The sequence below is a fragment of the Sinocyclocheilus rhinocerous genome, unplaced genomic scaffold (genome assembly GCF_001515625.1).
Source record: "Sinocyclocheilus rhinocerous isolate Xijiao unplaced genomic scaffold, SAMN03320098_v1.1 scaffold1615, whole genome shotgun sequence".
In the NCBI taxonomy this organism is placed as follows: Eukaryota; Metazoa; Chordata; class Actinopteri; order Cypriniformes; family Cyprinidae; genus Sinocyclocheilus; species Sinocyclocheilus rhinocerous.
Genome location: NW_015645292.1, coordinates 353,790 through 374,765, shown reverse-complemented (window position 1 = coordinate 374,765; position 20,976 = coordinate 353,790). Strand labels below are relative to the sequence as shown.

Genomic DNA, 20,976 nt, shown 5'->3' with positions numbered 1-20,976 from the left:
TTTAATGCACATCAGAATAACAAAAGCAGCCAAATGTCAATAGTTTTAATGACAAAATGTATCATTTAACTTACAGCTTTTCTGCTGATTAAGGAAGATTACAAGACTTCATATTATAACATAACATAACATATATTTGTGCGAAAGTGTGACAAGCTCCAGTAAAACAGACACCATTTTTGGAATCAGCACCTTAAAATTAGTAAGAAACAAGTGTTGGATTTCGTTCAGCAAACATGATGCAGGCGGCGTAATAGAAAACACCACTAATAACAGTGATTTAAACTGTGTACAAGCATGCAACCACTAGCAGTGACTATTACTGAAAATAATAGAAAGAGTGAGCGAGACAGAAAAACAGCTAGAGCGAGAGAGAGAGAGATCAAGTGTCTCTATAAACTGTCATCTGTTGAGGTCATGGAGGTAAAGAGGTCAGTGGGTCAGTAGATCAATCCTGAGCTTACAGGGAGTTTAACTTCTAAAAACAGCAAAGCTCAAATCCACCCTCAGGATTAGCATCTGATGACACTATATGCATCAAAATCATTGTTTATATTCGTTTTACTTTACATTTGACACTGAAATCAGGGAAACTGAAAACAGCTGCTATTGACACTCAAGAGTCAAGACCAGAAAAGCTCAAAGGAGGAATCCGCAGCTGGCTCGTCCATCTGTTGTTGATTTGACCAGACTGAATCGTCTAGCGCAGTAAACCCAGACGGGACGAGCTCAAGACGAGTTCCTCGTGCCCAGACGTGCCCTCTGCTGCGACGGTCAGATCAACAGGACTAATCCAGCTTCAGCATCGCCAGACACACGCCAACAACTACCAGCTAAAACACTCCTAACCAGGAGCCACACGAAGCCATTACCGACACCAGGTAACTTGTCACTAAAGGTGAAAAAGCAATCACAACAATTACTTTTCCAAAAGTTGATGTTTAATATTCAGTCGTGTGGAGTCACAGAAATGGCCTGTGCAACGCGTAAAGAATCTCTCAAGAATTAATAAGGAAGAAATTGCATTTAATATCTTGTCGCTTTATGATGTTATGCCTGGTTGGAACTAGTGTAAGAGCCTGTTGATTCCTTGGTACTAACTAACTAAACTCTTATTTCAAAAGACCCAGGAAAAACAGTATCCTGGAAGAATTGCAGGAGATGCAACAAATATGAGGCGCTTTCTGAAGGCAATTTATTAGAAAACAAGCAGCTAAGAGTATAAGAGTAGTGGTCAACCGATATAGGTTTTTTGATGGCCGATATATGTGACCCTGGACCACAAAACCAGTCATTGAGATTTATACACCATCTGAAAGCTGAACACTTAAGCTTTCCATTGATGTATGGTTTGTTAGGATAGGACAATATTTGGCTGAGATACAACTATTTGGAAATCTGGAATCTTAAAATTAAGTTTTAATATATTTACAGTAGGAAATTTACAAAATATCTTCATGGAACATGATCTTTACTTAATATCCTAATGATTTTTGGCATAAAAGAAAAATAATTAATTTTGACCCATACAATATATTTTTGGCTACTGTTACAAATATACCCCAGCGACTTAAGACTGGTTTTAGTCACATATATGATTTTATACTATTTAATTTAAAGGTGCCATAGAATGCATTGATACAATATTTTGAAACTGCTTTCGAATCGCTTTTTACTTTCACTTTCGAGATTTGCGATCGCACGTGCTCTGTGTAAACTACAGCGGCAGTACTTGCCACACATTTTACAAGATCAGATGCTTGACAGTGGTACTCAGGATCTGTAAATCATTCGCCACCATCCTCAGTCATCTCTCCTTACTCTGTTTATGTGGTAAGTGAAATCTTATGTCTTGTAACAGGCTACCGTTGGCAAGCAGCTAACCATGCCCCTTTAGTGGCACGCATTTCCGTGTTTCGCCTATTTTTCAGTGGTCTTTTGCATGCACGAGATTTACATAAGGAGGAAACAATGGTGTTTGAGGCTCAGGGTACGACTATGCCAAGGTAAATACAGTTTTCCATTCTACGGCACCTTTAAAGATTAACAGTTGCTGCAAATAAATTTATATTTCTTTTACATAATATTTACTAAAATGATTTTTTTTTTTTATGAATCCAATTGAAGACAAAAACAATTTGGACTTGATAAAATAAAAAAATAAAAAAATAAACTGTAAAATAAAAAGATTTATATTTCTCACTTTTATTCTAATTTATAACCTCTAGATTCAAAATAAAAGTCCTGCTTAAAACACTTGTTGTCCAAACAGAAAAAATAGGGCAAATAAAAATGCCAAATATTGGCCGATATATCGGTCGACCACTTATTTTTTTATACGAGGAGTACAAGCATCTGTATCTTGAAGTTATCTTCCAGTTATTTTAGCTCTACAAAAGTAGCCTGTTATATGCTGCTTGATATTTCAAAAATTATTTTAATTTATTATCGTAATCATAAGCACTCTTGTTTGTATTGCAAACAGTTTTATGGTTTACTACACTGTTATTCTTCTAGTTATTCAGCAGTGAATGAATATGAAATCTGGCACATTCACAGTAAATGGCTTACTTCTGCATTGAAAATTAAGAAGCATAAGGGAACATGAAACCATGCAAATTACAAGTAGTGATCGACCGATATTGATTTTTTTTTATAACCGATACCACTTATTTGCATGTTTATGTGCCCGATAACCGATATGCAGAACCGATACTTACTTACTGTTATAAAGTAAATAAATGACTGAGTGAATTAAGTCCATACTTCACTTTGGTTTTTCCTCTTTTCAGTCATCTTAAAAAAAGTTTTCTTTCATGTTCAATTTAATCTTCATATTACAACAATAAAAAAAAACATTTTATTTAAAGCATCAGCAGCAACACTAATATTAACAATAAGCAAAATAAATGTAGAAGGTCTAATGTTTTCAAAATGGAGAAAATAAATAATGGAAATGAGTCATATCTTCATTTTAAACTACAGTTTTTGTAGATTTATAACGAAGACGCTGCAGGTGGTGGCATAGCACAAATATGTGAATGAATGTTCCGAAGTGAAGTAAACTTCAACGGATTTCCCCTGCTCAGGGAGTAGGAAGCAATAGACACTGTGTAGGGATCATGTCAATCGGAACACAGTTCATGCATGGAGCTCACTTCTAACGAGCTGGTTATCTGAATCAGGTGTGTTAACTAAGAGAGACGTGCAAAATATGCAGAGCGTGAGGACTGGAACTGAGAACCGCTGTTCTAGATTATGAAATGCCTGCTGACAGCGCAGTATATCTATGCATTTACACAGAACTATACTCAAACTGCGATGCATTTGTGCATTAATGGCTATGTTATGTTAAATTATGTTTACTAACTACAGTAAATCAAGTACCTGTGCACGCCGTTGTTGTTGTCTTGTTTCCCCTCAGACGCGCTGCAATGGCGATCCTGCGCGCAATTCTCAAAACATCCACAAGATGGCGGCGTTTATCGGTGAATCCGATATTACAAAACCGATATCCTATTATTGTAAAATGCTTAAATATCGGGAAACATATTGGTAAATCGATATATCGGTCGATCTCTAATTACAAGACAACAATAGTGGCTGACGCCCAAGATCTGAAAACCACTTTCACACCGACCAATTAAACCAAACTCTGATGCTAAACTAAATTATAAATGTGAAAAGGGTCCTAAATACTACAAACAGATTAACCTGAAAACAACAAAAGTGAAAGATTGTTTGTGTAACTGAAGACACAGTGAGAGAAGAGCCCTTCTGTGGCTGTCTGTCATACATAACATTAAGCTGCTGGATATTTCATTCTCATCTTCAGTCCATCTCTCAGGGATGGACAGAGTCTGTCCTCCATTTCACATCTCAGTGAATCCATCATGTGATGCTCCAGTGAGTCCTTCCACTCCTGCGAGCCTCCGACACACACACACACACACACACAACATGGTGAAAGCACCTCATTCTGAGCTCATCATACACACACACACCTGATGCATGCTGCACATTTCACACCTCAAAACCACAAAAATGAGCCACGATGCCAAACTACTATTTGAAAACTTGAGCCAATGCACACAGGTCCTCTAGCATCTAAAACACTTCAGAAATGTCTCAAGCTCCAGCTGTTATGCAAAAAGACTTACAAATGACAACAACACAAGCATAAGTGACTCATGCAATGGTGAATGCTATATTATCGGGCAATGCTGATAATTACAAGACGCCAAATGTCTAATATTAATGATATATCGGTCTACCGCTATACGGGAACATGAAACAAAACATGATGCTGGAGGTCTGAAAACCACTTTCCACAACGCAACAATGCAATGTCTATGTCATAAGAATGAAAACTACAACCATCATCTCTAAATGTCTGCTGTAAACATCTACACCATTTAATATCTACTTACAGTCCCAAACACAACAACTGAATCTAATCAGCATTCATCAATGGATAATGACATGCTTTAGTTTTAAAGGCAACATTAATTAAAATAGCATTTGCCATTGTTAACATTAACCAACAGTTCACTCCTAAGTGATATCAGATGAATTGGAAAGCTGTTTCAGAAGCAGAGCAATTTGATAAATCTTTCAGAATATAAGCAGGAACATGCATTAGGAAACTATTGTGTCACTTTAACTAGTTGGTTGATGGTTTCCATTAATTCTGAAGAAGCAGAGCGATTTCATTTGAATGAAAAATGAAACAAACTGTCTTTTTGGAATAATGTGTAAATCAGTCACACATGCACTAAGAAACTAAATGGCATCCGTTTTGATGTTTCATTTAACAGATTTGTCAGTTTAACTAATTGGTTGATGGTTTCAACTTCTCATAGCCCAACAATTCTCCATCACAGCAACATAACATAAATAAATAAATAAAAAAACATTTGCAACACACAACACCAAGAATTGCATCTTAAACCTCTTCAACTATAGCTTTCAACAATCTGCTAAGTCAACCAAACAAAGAAAAAAAAAGAAAAAGAAAAAAGAAAACTCCACAAGATACCATTAATGCACACAGAGTATCAAAAAACCATAAGATGTGCAACTCTACGAGGCTTACCTTCTTCATTCGGCCGTTGTGTGTTCCTGCGAAAACCACTGTGTTGCCACGGTAATCGTAAGCAGCTACCGAAGTCATTCCGTCATCTTTGTCTATGAAGAGCGGAATGCCCTCGATAGTGCTGGTGCCCCCTAGAGGCTGGTTAAAATCCTGCCCACAGAAGTTATCGTCGATCTGGAGAGGCTGGAAGAGACAAACGGAGGCAGAGTTAGAAAAGGGACTCAATCTAAAAGTCAGTGGCTTGGTAAGACGGACTGTCATGGTGGGTTTTCCTAAAAACAATATCAGCGGAAGTCAGTGGTAGACAGCTGTATGGTTATTTATCACATGGATGACAAAATGAAAAAGCTAGGTCACTGTATTGCAGGAAACTCTGGAAAGGAGACGTCAGGACGCGGAAGTTAGAGAGTGGGAAAAGGCTAATATATATTTACAATACTTTTAAAACCAATTTACTGTTATTTTCATTTTCCAACAGACTGCCATTTTTAAGTATATGTTAGTTAAGTGACATATATATAAGTCAGTAAAATCAGTAAGATTTTTTTATGTTTTTGAAAAGTCGTCTTCTGCTCACCAAGGCATTTATTTAATCAAAAATACAGTAAAAAAAAATTAGAAATATTATTATAATTTAAAATAGCTGTTTTCTATGTGAATATCTGTTAAAATGTAATTTATTTCTGTGATCAAAGCTGAATTTTCAGCATCATTACTCCAGTCTTCAGTGTCACATGATCTTCAGAAATCATTCTAATATGCTGATTTGCTGCTCAAGAAACATTTCTGATTATTATCAATTTTGAAAACAGTTGTGCTGCTGAATTTTATTTTATTTTGTTTGTGTGTGTGTGTGTGTGTGTCTGTGTGTGTGTGTGTGTGTGTGTGTGTGAGTGTGTCTGTTTGTGTGTGTGCGTGTGTGTCTGTTTGTGTGTGTGTGCGTGTGTGTGTGTGTGCGAGTGTGTGAGTGTGTGACTGTGTGAGTGTGTGTGTGACTGTGTGTGTGTGTGTGTGAGTGTGTGACTGTGTGAGTGTGTGACTGTGTGTGACTGTGTGTGTGTGTGTGTGTGTGTGTGTGTGTGTGTGTGAGTGAGTGTGTCTGTTTGTGTGTCTGTTTGTGTGTGTGTCTGTTTGTGTGTGTGTCTGTTTGTGTGTGTGTCTGTTTGTGTGTGTGTCTGTTTGTGTGTGTGTCTGTTTGTGTGTGTGTCTGTTTGTGTGTGTGTCTGTTTGTGTCCGTGTGTGCGCGCGTCCTCTAAAGCCGCCCAGGCATACATCAATAACCTTTCTTTCTCTCTTCACCTCCCCTTTACTCTGTTTTTCTTTCTGTCTTAATCCATCCAGAAGAGTCTCTAGCTCACAGCAGGAAGAAAGGAAAGAGAATAAAGAAAGAGGAAGGAGTCAGACGGGCATCAATTCACTTAGCAAACTCGCTTTTCCTCCTCTGAGCTAAAAACCTGATGTCAAGCAGTCAGATGCTCTCGCGCTAGCACACACTGAAAGCTCAGCTGGAGGATTTATCACTTTGAAAACATCAAAAGTAATTTAATTCAACATCTTTATGCCATCATGAGCTGAGCTTATTTAAATATCAGACTTTTAACTATGAGCATAAAGGCAATCCCTTTGAACAGCTGTACAGAAAAAAAGCTGAAATTTGTATTCGATAGAATTATAGCATTATAGAATTGCCTTATTTGTAAAGATATATAATACTATTCAAGTCATTTTTAATGTTTTTAAAAGAAGTCTCTTCTGCTCACTAAGGATGGATTTATTTGATCCAAAAATAACAGTAAAAACTGTAATATTGTGAAATATTTTTACAATTTAAAACAGCTGTTTTCTATGTGAATATCTGTTAAACTGTAATTTATTTCTGTGATCAAATCTGTATTTTCAGCATCATTACTCCAGTCTTCAGTGTCACATGATCTTCAGAAATCATTCTAATATGTTGATTTGCTGCTCAAGAAACATTTCTGATTATTATCAATGTTGGAAACAGTTGTGCTGCCCAATATTTTTGTAGAAACTGATACATTTTATTTTTCAGGATTCACCTTTCTATTCTTTTTCTAGAATTTGAAGAACAATAGAAAGTTCAAAAGAACAGCTTTTATTTGAAACAGTAAACTTTTGTAACATTATAAATGTCTTTACGGTCACTTTTGATCAATTTAAACCATCCTTGATCAATAAAAGTGTTGTTTTATATATATATAAATATATATATATGTCTTACAAACACCAAACATTTGAACAGTAGTGTATGTTTTTTTTTTAAAGTCGTGAGCACCTATGATGAATTTTGGATCAGAGCTCTGGTCCCACTGCTATTTCACACTCGATTGATGGCTGATGTGATGCAGTATTCTCTCAATCCTCATGGGTCACACAGACAAGATGAGCATTGCATTCACTCAAAAGTGTGTGTGCTAAAGTAATTACATTCTCTCTCTCACACAGACACACATTCACACTTTACTAGTGAAGTGAAAACTAATGCAGGACTAAACAGGTCGCAGAGGGACATACCATCACACACACACACACACACACATATAACCTCACAACAATAGACGTGCATGAGTGTGTATGTTTTCAGACTGCTGATTATGTGTCTGCCCAGGGCAGAGGCGAAACCAAACACACCACATTCCACAGGGAGAGCGGGACAGAGAGACATGTGACTGTACAAACTATGTTTAGATTTCTTGCGTTAAACGAGTTATATTAAGCATGCTGCCTGATCTGATCAGCGTGAATCATTTGAGCAGCACCAGATTTTCAGCATTCTGTTTTGATGAGATTTAAACGGCTCATTTCTGTCCCTGTGAGTAAGAACACGTTCAGATGCGGCGCTTCTGTCAGACATGCGGCATTAAAGAGGTTAATTAGCGGTGTACTTAATCACTGACGTCAAGCAGCACGCCAACAACAACAACCACCAAATTTAACAAGGATAATCAAAAGTAATAGTTCGAAACCCAGAAAGTGTAATCATTTACTCACCATTATGTCACTGCAAACTCATTTGACATCCATCTTCAGGTCAGTAAATGAGAGAATTTAGATTTTTGAGTGAACTATTTGAGTGAACTAAGAAAAACAAAATGTTTTGTGTTGTGTTGTGGTTTTAAAAACTTTAAGCAAATTTGAATCTGATAAAGATTATAGAAAATGAAAGAACATTTGTTTGGAAACAATATTTTTAAACATGATTTACATTTTACACCACGGACTGTGCCAAAAATAAGCAGACACTTTGATTTCCATATAGACTGCAAAAATAAGAAATCTTCTCTAAAAGTTATTCAAAACTAGCATAACCTCTGAAAAAATCTTAAAGGGCTTTTTGAAATTGAAATTTTTAGTGTCATGAGAAAGGCTCCAAATAACTAGCATAACGCGTCCCTATATGCATCCTGGATGTGCTTCGACGAAACCTGAGCATTTGGATTCACAGGGTTAAACTCACTCTGCATTCAACCATTCAAGGTTGAAGAAGTTTTGTTGAGTTGTTTATATGCAACAATTTAAGAATTGTTCCTGCTACAATTGTGAAATAAACCTCCATTTAAAAGCAGCACTGTAATTGCCACCAAATCACTAATTGACTAGTTAGTTGGATGACTAGTCAACCATCTAGGCTCTTCCTTAATTGTTTCTCACTGTAGAATTTTAGGGCTGAAATTTGGGGTCAGTTGTGTAAAGGCCAGGGATAACCAGGATTAAAAATGGCCATAAACAAGGATTTAAAAAGACACTAAGCCAGTGGTAAGCACAGTGTGAAAAGCCCATTGTTATATATTTGAACTTTATGAAACAAAAAAAGAGTAAAGAGCTTTGACGATTTCTAATGTTGAAGTATTTAGACATCACACATTCAGCCACTCTATATCTATATGTTTAGCTTCACAAAAATGTCTTTCATTCTCTATTATTCCACCCGCTTAGAGCTCTACTTATAGCAAAGATCAAACCAATTTGGAATGAGTCAGAAAAATAAAAATGGGGATCTTAATCTCTGAGTGCTTGGTTAAATGAAAGCCATTCTTTGCCACTGAAAGCCCCAAGAAAGACAGAGCGAGTGAGACGAACAGAGACGAATGAGGAGAGAGAGATTAAGAGCGAGCGAACGAGAGGACGAAAAGCAAGCCCTGGTCCCAGCGGACTCTGATGGCAGAGAAGATGGGATCTAGCCTCGCTAAACAAATTAGATAGCATGAGCGAGAGAGCAACTCATGAAATTTACTCAACTCCCCTAATGATGTTCCTGTCTGACTGAATGATGGAAGCACTTGGGAGAAAGACAACGAGAGAGAATGGACGCAAAAGGAAACAGGAGGTGGGTGACAGGAAAAGTGCAAGTGATATTTATATTCTACAACAATTTAAATGACGTTAGACTATTAGACACAGTTAGACAAGGTAATAGTCTAGGTCTTCAGGTTCTTGACAATGGTTGTGCAGTAGTCTTAACCAGGGCCGTCCTCAAATTTGCAGTCCCCAACCCAATGAGTAGACTCTAGTCATCTAGAGGACTTTACTAGGCCACTCCTTAACATTCCCAGCTGTCCCAACCTCACAACCCTAGTCTGATCTACAACTTCGCCACTTATATCTAATCACAATCACCCTTTGCACCAAGATAATGGAAGTTGAACTCTGGCAGGGGACATTACTGAAGCACACCCATTCATCCAACCCAACAAATCAATCGTAGCCATGCAGTGCGTCTTAATGGCCTGCCATGAGAGGGTGGACTTACCGAGTTGATGCATGGTAGCTCCTTGTTGAGTAGCCAGGGCAAAGACAGCCTGCCCTCTCCTCTATAGCACGACTGAATCCTTTCCTTTATCTTCTCCTTTATTCTCGTTAGCGTGAACAGGCAGAGTGCTGACTCTTTTGGGGGTTTGGCCCGGTTCTTCTGGCCTTGGGAGAAGACCGTAAACAATATGTCCTCTTGCTCGGATATGCCCAAAGAGTTTGCAAGTTGCCTTCCAGGTTTGGCCAAGTAGGCGTCCTGGATCAGTCGGTACTCTACGCCATCTTTGGTGCATCCGATTGGGAACTCCACGTAGGAGTAGAACCTGGGATCATCGATACAGAGTCGCACGATCTTAGAGGTGAAGAACTGTTCCCCACTGGCATCAGGAGAAGTAAGTTGGGTATCCAACTGCAAGGTCAAGTAGTAGACAAACTGTTCACTGCTAAAGCTGTATATGTAGTAGATGTCAAACGTCGGGAATTTGGACAGCGTATCCGAGGGGATCTTCAGCTGGGAGGAGACAAACTCGTCTTGGTGGACAAAGCTGAACATGTCAGCATCTTCCTCATTGACCATCAACTTACGGCTCGAAAGAGTTGGGAAGTACTCTGATTTTCCATCGATGGGAGTTCCAATGAAAAGCTTGCTGATATGACCCTCAGAGATGATGACTCCGGACATGGTTCCTGACTCGACGACGCTGGAGAGATAGTGTTCCTTACGGTGCTGTGGCTCGCCAAGCTTGAAAAGATCATCCAGGCGTAGAAACTGACAGATGCCTTGCGAGGTGCTACCACAAGCAATGAGTCGGTTTTGGGCATAGTCTATTAGCAGCAGCTTGTTCACATTACTATTTGGGGCAAGGTCATGGGGGCATAACTGTACACCTGGAGGTGGATAGCATTTCTCGTTGTCCACTACAGGACCCGTCATATGACTCCTCAACTTGGTCAAGTTGCTAGAAAGCTTGTAGATCCAGTTTACCGCACCAACGTACACATCCCCTGTCTTGTTATGGATGGCTAAATGCGTTAGACCCCAGTCAGGAGGCAAGAAGGACCTAAATGGCTCTGGGGATCCTTCAGAAAGGTGAGGGAATATGCAGATAGTCAGCAGCCCAAAAAGCACCACAGTCCTTGGGCTAATAAAGCATTGTGGCCCCTGCTGAGGCCACATTTCTGCCCTGGTCCTCACAAGTGAAGAATATGGTGGTCCACGCTTCGTCTTCAATCGGGGACTTTTAAACAAACTCAGCAAACAAGAAAGGGACTCAGCACAGGCTTTATTGATTGAACGGTTCTTTGCCTTCTCACACAACGGTCATCCACTTCAACATCCACCTCAATTCCTCGTCCTGGGCTCCTGCAGGGCAAAAAACACATTATGAGTGCAAATGGAACATATCCAATTTATTATGCATCATTTATCAAAGTCAAACAGTGAGGAAAGAGAGTGATGACGATATCTTTCATTTTGCCACAAATCATTTAGAATCGTGTGGTCAAATGAGGTGAACCGTGTCAACTTTTAATTACTAAGACTGATAGCTCTGAGGGTGAAGATGGATTGGAGACGCACTGTGTACAAACTCTTCACTAAGCAACAACGCAGCTGTAGAGTTGGTCCTGCTTCAATATGGGCATAAGACATCCATCATCACAAAGCATCTGACAGCAGCATTGTGTAGATGAAGTATGCAAGTACATAACAGTGCACCTTTAAAAGTGCCCTGAAAACAAGCAAGTCTAAAGTAAGTCTTTGAGGTCTGAAATGCTTGAAGTTGTTCTGAACATTACAAGGGAAAGAAATTGATATTGTGCCGTTTCAAGTCATCTTGAAGTGATTTATACATCTTGTCATTTTCAAATTTACAGCTCTGAGAACACAGATTGCACTATAAAGCCAGGAAGAGTTCCACAACAATGCATTATGAAGATTCATTTATAGCTGTACACCATGGTTAGGCTAAATGATCCAAAGTGGTGACAAACCAGTAAACTGTGCTAAAAATCTGCTAGGCCTATACACCAATTATTAATAGTAACTGGGCCATAAGTTTAGACCAGGGTTCCTCAAATCTGCCTCTGGACAGCCACTGACCTAATCAAAGATAACTGTACAAGCTAATCAAGATCTTCAGGGTTACTCAAAAATGTATTAAGATTTGATGAACCCTGGTTTAGACATTGCCATTTAAAGTCAACAGATCAACAAACCCAGAACTGATATTACAGTAAATAAAAATCTGGACTGGTAACTCAAAAGGGCTGCCTTGAAACCAAGCGTCAACCTTCCGTGTGAGTGACGCGCTGCCAAGATGTCGACAGCCGGCTCCACCCACTTTGGGCTTTAAAAATGCTCTTCAGAAACCTACAGGTGACGTCACGGACACTACGCCCATGTTTTTATACAGTCTACGCTTGAAACCTAACCCCAGGTTGCTCCAGAGGAACTATACCTGTAGTTGTTTTGGATAAAAGCACCTGATAAAAATTACTACCTACTTAATTGTTAGGAAAACAGACTGTGATTCTGCTGATGATGGAAAATAAATCCAAACAAACAAATCTGAGTTCACCTTCACCATTTCCACTGGGGATTTCATGGAGTCAGAACTACAAAAACAGGAAAATCTCAGCAACAGGAGAGAGCCAGAGGCAAGCGAAAACTGTGAAAGATAAAGGAAATAAAAAGGGGAGATAGAGCTGAGGGAAAATAGGAAGAATGTTTTCCTTTCTCTCGCCTTTTCTTTGCCCATTTCTTATCTCCGTTGCTTTTTTCCTGTTCGGGTGATTGAGGGCCTTCTTATCTGTCCATCATTCCCCAAGGACGGGATGATGGGAAGTGGCGTCATTCCACAGAGCTCCAGAAACATGCGTGAAAATGGACTGTAAAAGGGAAAGTACTATTCCTCTGTCTATCAGCACAGGACCAACCGACTAAAACGATTCCATTTCAGAGATGAGCTGCCATCATATTTTATATAGAAATTTTGAATTGTTCTGTTATTTTTCCATATATGCAAGTTTGGTAACCCTTACAAACATTCCCAGTGTAACCCATGACATGGTAGTACCGTGGTTTTCTCTGAAATACTACAAAAGTACATGAATTTTGTAACCATTCAGTACCATGCAATCACCATCAATTTACTATGGTACCGCCACAGTAAGGCAAATCATAAGTTAGGCTATATTTTGTGCCTGTTGTGTTACTATGTGTAATGTTTGTGTGCATGTGCGCGAAATACAGAATGATTAAGGCAGAAACCTGTACGAGATTCCCAAACCTAATTTCTCTTCATCTGAGCGGATCGTTCCATGACAGAGTCGACCATAAATAACAAACCAAAGTGCATCTGTGTGTCCTCCAACAGCTACATGGCAATGAAACGGTTAAAACGGTCAACACACAAGTATTTGTAGCGAGTTTAGAGATATGAGCGAGCATGAGTATTGAAACGAATGAATGTGAAAATACAAATGAAAGAATGTCTCCCTAAACGCCTCAGAAAGTACTGACAACTGAGGAGAAATATCAATCTCATCAAGAGATAAAAGAAATTCTTGTCTAACATCCCTGAAGGCTTTCTTTTCATCTTGTGTTCTCATCTTCCACTTTTAGATTTGCCAATTTCCCATGAGTACCTGCACTTCAGACGATCAGTAACTACTTAAATGACACCAATCAATGAATCCACAAACTAGCTCAATATTATCACTGGCATCAGATTCTACTCGTGTCAAATGAGCCACTCACACACGTCCTAAAACCACAGACAGACTACTATGCAAACACATTACAGTCATAGAACCTTTATTTACTGACACATCTACCACAAGCTTTATTTATGTATAAGCATCCAATAACTTATACGCAGAAACACTTTTTAAATGTTTTATTCAATTATTTAAAACAACCGCTGCATCATCAAGGAAATGCAATGCAAAAACTTGTAATGGTCCTTCTTCATTATCTTTAAGCAAAAAATGCTTCGGGCAAGAAACGTTCCTGACAGGTTTTGTGAGATTCATCCTTAGAAACTGCCACACACCAACGAAACAAGCGCTGGGGTACATTTCAGCATAAGGAACATGAGACACAGTTAATATGGAAGTCAATTCATTCTCCATTTTTCCCACAGCTGCCCGAGGACACGTTACTCTGCGAGTCGTCTCACAGCCCCTCTGCTTTAGAAAACAGCATAAATTCACGTCCACACACTGCGGACAGACCTCTAAACCCGTTTCCTCAGATAATGGCGAGTGGTGGCAGGCGGCCGGCTGATTTATTACTTGTGGCATATCAATTACAGCACACGCCTCTCAGATGGAGCGCGAATACACACAGAATACACTCCGAAACAGACGTGTATAAAACACACACAAAAGCAATATACTCATATAAACCAGTAGCCTCAGTTGGGAAAAAACACAGAGAAACTGTATATTTACAATGGCAAACTATGGCATACTTTTTTAAAAAGAAAGTACAATAAGCATTCTGTGCACAATATGCCTACCCAAATTATGTGCTATATTTGAAAACAACTGCATTACAGATACTCAATCCCACAATGCAATGTGCTCGACAAGACTTTCCACACTGTAAAAATGCTTTTTAGAGTATGTTTTACAGGAAAGTACCATTTCAGTTTTTCTACGTCAAAATTTCATATTTAATCCAATGCATTCTTTGCTGTTTGTTTGCAATTGTTTGTGAAATTTACTATCAATTTCTGAGCAAAAACGGTTTCTTCATCAAATGTTTAGCTACAGCAATATTGACAAATTTTTAAATGCCAAAAGACACTTTTACACAAGGTTTATTCAAAGACAAGTTTATTTGAACTGGAAGGCACTTTCTGATTTAATATGGTTTAAAATGTTTATCGCTGCTTTACACTATGTAATATATTTCTAGTATATAGGCCTAATATTTGGGTGATTCTTCACTTTCAACAGCTTGAATACTGATTTTTTTACTGAAATTTTAAACGGGACAGGAAGGAAAACACGAGTGCACAGGAAGTGGCCAGTCAGCGATGGCACGGTCATTTCACAGCTCAATATCTCAATAATTAAACAGTAAATAAGCTGCAGACAAATGAACCGCATGCAAAACTGACCACGTGTGTTTATCCAGCACTACACAGATACGTCACTGAAGAAACAGTGTTCTGTGTTTGGATGGGTGTGAATATATCCATGCACATCCAACATTTATTATCTGTATGCATAACATTTACACAATAATACCACAGTTACTACTGTAAAACAATAAATCAATAAATCAAAACATGAACTTCTTCAAACAATGCAAGTAGTTTTAGAACCTAAAAGCATGTGACACTGTTTTACTGTAGTATTAGCGGTAGTTACCAGTATTTTGTCAGAAACTGAGGTAAGGTCGGGGCTAAACAGATGTTGTTTACACTTCCCCCATCGTTTAACCCTTTTTACCCACCATAGAGGAGTAAAATCCCCCATCACACACCCTCATCTCCAGCCCTGCCCCTGCATGCAGCTCTAAGCTTTCTGAAACCTGTCCAGCTCACTGCACTCATGACATCTACCACACATTTATAATAAAAATCACCATTCATATTCATCCATAAAACCATTATATGATCCCATTATCTGATCTAACAATCTTTGAATAAATCAGAAACCACCCAGCAACCACTCAGAACACCCTATCAACCGAAGAAAACACTGTAGCAACAAAAATCGCAACATTCTGTGATTGCACGTAAAAATGCAAATGTAAAAATGTACATAAGGATTTAAAAAAAGTCTTTGTTAAAGCGTTATAAGCCATTAACCAAACCAACCAGCTACAACGTGAGTCACAACATTACAGACTCTGCAAAGCAAAAAAAAAAAAAATTTGAAAAGCGGAGAAAATGACAAAACTCTGAATTTAAAGGCTTTAATGAGTGAAAGAACTACAATCACATGATGCACTGCGGATGACAATCGAATTAAAATGGACAGAAAAAAATTAACAAATGTTTACATATTTTATCAGTTATAATGGTTTTATTTTCATATATGTGACCCTGGAACCACAAAACCAGTCTTAAGTCACTGGGGTATATTTTTAGCAATAGCCACAAAAACATTATATGGGTCAAAATTATCGATTTTTCTTTTATGTCAAAAATCATTAGGATATTAAGTAAAGATCATGTTCCATGAAGATATTTTGTAAATTTCCTACCGTAAATATATCAAAACTTAATTTTTGATTAGTAATATGCATTGCTAAGAACTTCATTTGGACAACTTTAAAGGCGATTTTATCAATATTTAGATTTTTTTGCACCCTCAGATTCCAGATTTTCAAATAGTTGCATCTCGGCCAAATATTGTCCTATCATAACATCAATGGAAAGCTTATTTATTCAATCTCAATTTTAAAAAAATGACCCTTATGACTGGTTTTGTGGTCCAGGGTCACATATTTATACAATATATTTCCATGTGTTGCAAGATATGCATATATAGATATACAAAAACTGAAGTAGTTTGAGAGCATAGGACTTTTATTATGTCATTTGCAGTGCTTCATGGTAGTGGAGTATTTTTTGGCAAGACTTGCATGTCGTATTTATCTTTTGGTAGAGATTTAGTTTGCATAATCATTCTTTTGCAGGTCTGTTTTAAGACCTGTTAAGTTATTAAGCATCAATTCCCCTTTGGAGAAAATGAACAAGATTTTTACTTCCAGACCTGGACTGTTGCACTATGACTGTTTTGCTCAACAGAAAGCATGTTTGTTGAACATCCCTCAGCCTTTATTTAATATTTTGACTTCATGCCAGTCCTTCACAGAAGATTGATTCGTCTAAGAGTGTGAATCGAAAGCATTTAGAGATGTTCTCATCCAACTGGAGACCATGAAAGAGAAAACCAGAATGTTTTGTCTCGAATTACTTCAAAACAGACCAGGATGACCAAAACACTTCCATTACATCACCTAGCTTTTGGGATTACGAGACAATTACCCAGAATCCCCTGCTCCGATGACTTGTGAGGGTTCAGCCTGTTAACATTCCAGAGGAAACGAGAGGAACCGAAGAAAACGAGTCAAGCAGCAACATGTGATCTGTCTGTCAGTCCTGCCGTCTTTCTGGTTTCCTACTTGGCCGCAAAAACGCGGTCAGTGAAGCGTAAGAAACAGTACAGCATGTACAGCTGTGAGTGTCTGCGAGAGATAAAACACAAGATACAACTGTGCACGTCCTTTAAATCAGTTTCATCACCTTCCACAAAAGCAGAATGAGACCGACGTGTGATCTGAGAGGAGACACACATCTGACTACACTACATGATGTGCATAACACACGCGTGAACATTTGCATGCATGCATATGCATGACACACAGAGGGAATGAATGACAAACTAGTAAAACAGGCTCAATGCTGCATTCGCTCACCCGTCTATCGCCATTATTACATCATATCCACTGCCATGTCTTGCAATGAGTGATTAGGGTGCTCTTTAAATTCCAGTCACATGGTGTTATGCAAATAAGGAAATTAAGTGAATTTCAGAAACGGATGGATTGTTTTTTTCCGGTGCACTAGTGCATTACATGTGCTCGCCAAATGAAATCAGATGCATGATGAACAGGTGAACACCTCTGGAGTCTGCATGTGCAATGCCTAATCTACTATAAAACAAGCCTATATACTATAAAAACTATATAACTATAAAAAAGAACAATGCATAGTGCTCTAGTTTACACTTTGCTGCAATATTAGCTTACAAAGCCTTAAAGGAAGTCATAAATAACTGCGTGATTCCTAGTTTAATGCGATTAAATGATTTACCGTATGCGTTTTAAGCATTCACTTAAATTTAAAAGGCAAAACTTAAAATTAATAACGTTTTATATATTTTATATTTTATTTATATTGTATTTAATATATTTTTAATAACATAAAATCTAATAGAAAATAAATGTCAGTATATATTAAATTTTAACTATACTATTAATACTATATAACTATATAAAAAAAAAGAATAACACAGTGCTCTAGTTTATACTTTACTGCTATATTAGCTTACAAAGCCTTAAAAAGAAGTCATAAAAAATTTTGATTTCAAGTTTAATGCAAATAAATGACTTACTGTGTATGTATTTTAAGTACAGACTGAAATTGAAAAAACAAGTTCAATTGTTCATAACTTTTTATATTTTTAAAATTTTATTTATATTGTATTTAAAATAATTTATTTACATAAAATGCAATACACACACATTTATTTATTTCCTATTTTGTTTCCTGTCTCTCTTTCGGTTGTGTTTCTGTCTGTCTCTCAGCATTAGTGGTCTTTAAAACAGTCGAACAGTGAAATTTTCCATCCGTTTGTTTTCTCAACTCTCAACCTCAACTCTCGTTTTGTGACCTTTACACACAGATAATTCTATTTTGTTCTGTGTCTCATTTTCGTGCATGAGTGTGTGTGTGTGTGTGTGTGTGTTGACACTGTGAGCTAATGAATGAGTGTGTAAGCGCTCTGGACTCATTATCAGAACGGCTACATTTGCATCTTAAACACAAATTAAACTGTTGCAAATTGAATTGCAGATTTGTGCCACTGCACACAGAAAGAGAGAGAGAGAGACGGAGAGTGTGTGTTCTGTAGAAAACAGGTGCTGATTGCAACTTCAGGGAAAGGTGATGTCGTCACACAATTAGACGCTTACGACTTTAATTGAGGAAAATGAAGATTGAGAAGTTTACAAGATATTAAATTGCTGTTATTAAGAACACACCAGAATTCACAGCTCTGTTGAAGAACACGCTCGAAAAGCGTATGAAAATGTACTGTAGTATTAAAGGGATAGTTCACCCAAAAATGAAAATCATCATCATTCACTCACCCTCAAGTTGTTTCAAACCTGTATGAGTTTCTGTCTTCTGTTGAACACAGAAGAAGATATTTTGAAGAATGTTTGTAACCATATAGGTGCTGGTAGCCATTGACTTCCATAGTATGGAAAGAAATACAATGGAAGTCAATGGGGACCAGTTTGGTTACCAACATTCTTCAAAATATCTTCATTTTTGTTCAACAAGAAACTCATACAGGTTTGAAACAACATGAGTGAGACTAAATGACAAAAATGTCATTTTTGGGTGAACTATCCCTTTAAGACGATGCAAAAAGTACATTTCTGGAACATTTCTGCATTTTTGGATAATGCAATTTATCCATGACTGGAACACAAATGTGTAGGATGACACATTTTCATGCCTAGATTAGCGATCCTGAGCACTATCGACAGTTTATGTAGCAAACAACGCTAACAGTGCTGTTTACAATAGCGGCGTAGCAGCAAGAGCATGAGAACGAGTGTCTGTATCCCGCAGATCCATGAGTTTCAATCAAACTTCAACCCGCAGCTCTGAGAGACAAAAGTAGCATCTGTCATAAACCAACCGGCGGAGAAACCTCTAAACAGTGACTCAACCGGACAGACCAGCTGGACTTCTTCACCGCTAAAACACACACACTTTCACCTTGAGAGTTTGAGCAGTTTTTATTTGCATGCATGTCATCAGTGTGTGGTTTTAACCTCTCAAATCTCAATATTTACATAAGATACAGGTAACATGTGCAAACACACAGGGCTGGGGGATATACTCAAGATATGAGAGATATAATCGTGAGGACTGCATTTTTTCAAACCACGGGCCATGCAATTTAAACTACAGTCAAACAAACAAAAAAAAGTTAGCTATACATAAACTAACAAAAGGTCACTAACTACACTAAAGCAATTTCAGGCAACAATATTTTTTTTCCATTATATACAACTATCCAAAAATATAATTTATAATTTGATAAAAGCAGTATTTTCTGGTACAAAAACAATGACATAAGGTGTCATTATTAAACTTGAAAGAAATTAATACTTTTGAGCAAGGATGCATTAAATCAACAATCAAAAGTGCCAGTAAAGACGTTTATAATGTTACAAAAGATTTCTATTTCAAGTAAACGCTGTTCTTTTGAACTTTCAGTTCATCAAAGAATCCTGAAATATAAATCACTTCTGTGAGATACTGTATTTCTTGAGCAGCAAATCAGCATATTAGAATGATTTCTGAAGATCATGAGACACTGAAGACTGAAAATACAGCTTTGCTCAGATGAATAAATTACATTTTAACAGATATTCACATAGAAAACAGCTATTTTAAACTGTAATAATATTTCACAATATTACTGTTTTTACTGTAATTTTGATCAAATAAATGAAGCCTCGGTGAGCAGAAGAGACTTTTCAAATCTTACTGAAACTTAACTTTTAACATAATACAATGTGCTTACATTTCTAGAGTGATTAAAAAAAAAAATTATAATAAATAAATAAATAAAAATAACCATGAACCAGCCTTGATTTAAAGGGGTCATATGATGCGATTTCAACTTTTCCTTTCTCTTTGGAGTGTTACAAGCTCTTGGTGCATAAAGAAGATCTGTAAAGTTGCAAACACTAAAGTCTCAAATCCAAAGAGATATTCTTTATAAAAGTTAAGAGTCAGCCACGCCTACCTAAAACGGCTCGTTCTAACACGCCCCCACATGTCTACGTCACTATGTGGGAAGATTTGCATAACGCCGCCCAAATGTTCACGCAAAGAAAGAAGGCATAACTTTTATTCTTGCTGTTGCCGCCGCTGCCATGTTCTGGGGTCGCTGTGTGCTTCGTTGTGAAAGCGAAACTACTTTGTTTGGTCTTCCAAAAGAGGACACGACTAGAAATCAGTGGTTACGTTGTATTTACAACACTGTTCCAGAACACTTCAACCCAAATATTCAGATGTGTCCAGCGCATTTTATGGAGGATAAAGACTGTTTCCTGAACCAGTAGCCAACACTGCATCTGTGGCACAAAGGCTGTTTCTATAAAGTTGGGCAGTTCCAACTTTGCAAGGACAGTCTGGCGTTTCTGACTCACAGCCTGTAAGTAGGTTTTTTATATTTAAATAATTTGCCACTGATGATTCAAACGCGAGTTTTGAGCAGTGTAGAGTAGGCTTGTTGTTTGGCATTTCTCCAATCACAAATGCAGACATGGTTTTATGTTT

At 37.7% G+C, this 20,976-nt stretch overlaps 1 protein-coding gene across 1 annotated transcript in view; it reads right to left on the bottom strand.

Moving 5' to 3' along the window:
- The window catches only part of LOC107705867 (plexin-A1-like), a 117,023-nt gene that overhangs the window by 80,610 nt on the left and 15,437 nt on the right, over positions 1-20,976 (bottom strand). Inside the window, exons 2-3 of the mRNA XM_016509373.1 lie at positions 9,867-11,228; positions 5,096-5,278 (exon numbers count right to left, since the gene is read on the bottom strand). Of these exons, the coding sequence (XP_016364859.1) occupies positions 5,096-5,278; positions 9,867-11,042 (1,359 nt within the window). The 5' untranslated portion in view covers positions 11,043-11,228. The remainder of the gene's footprint in view (positions 1-5,095; positions 5,279-9,866; positions 11,229-20,976) is intronic.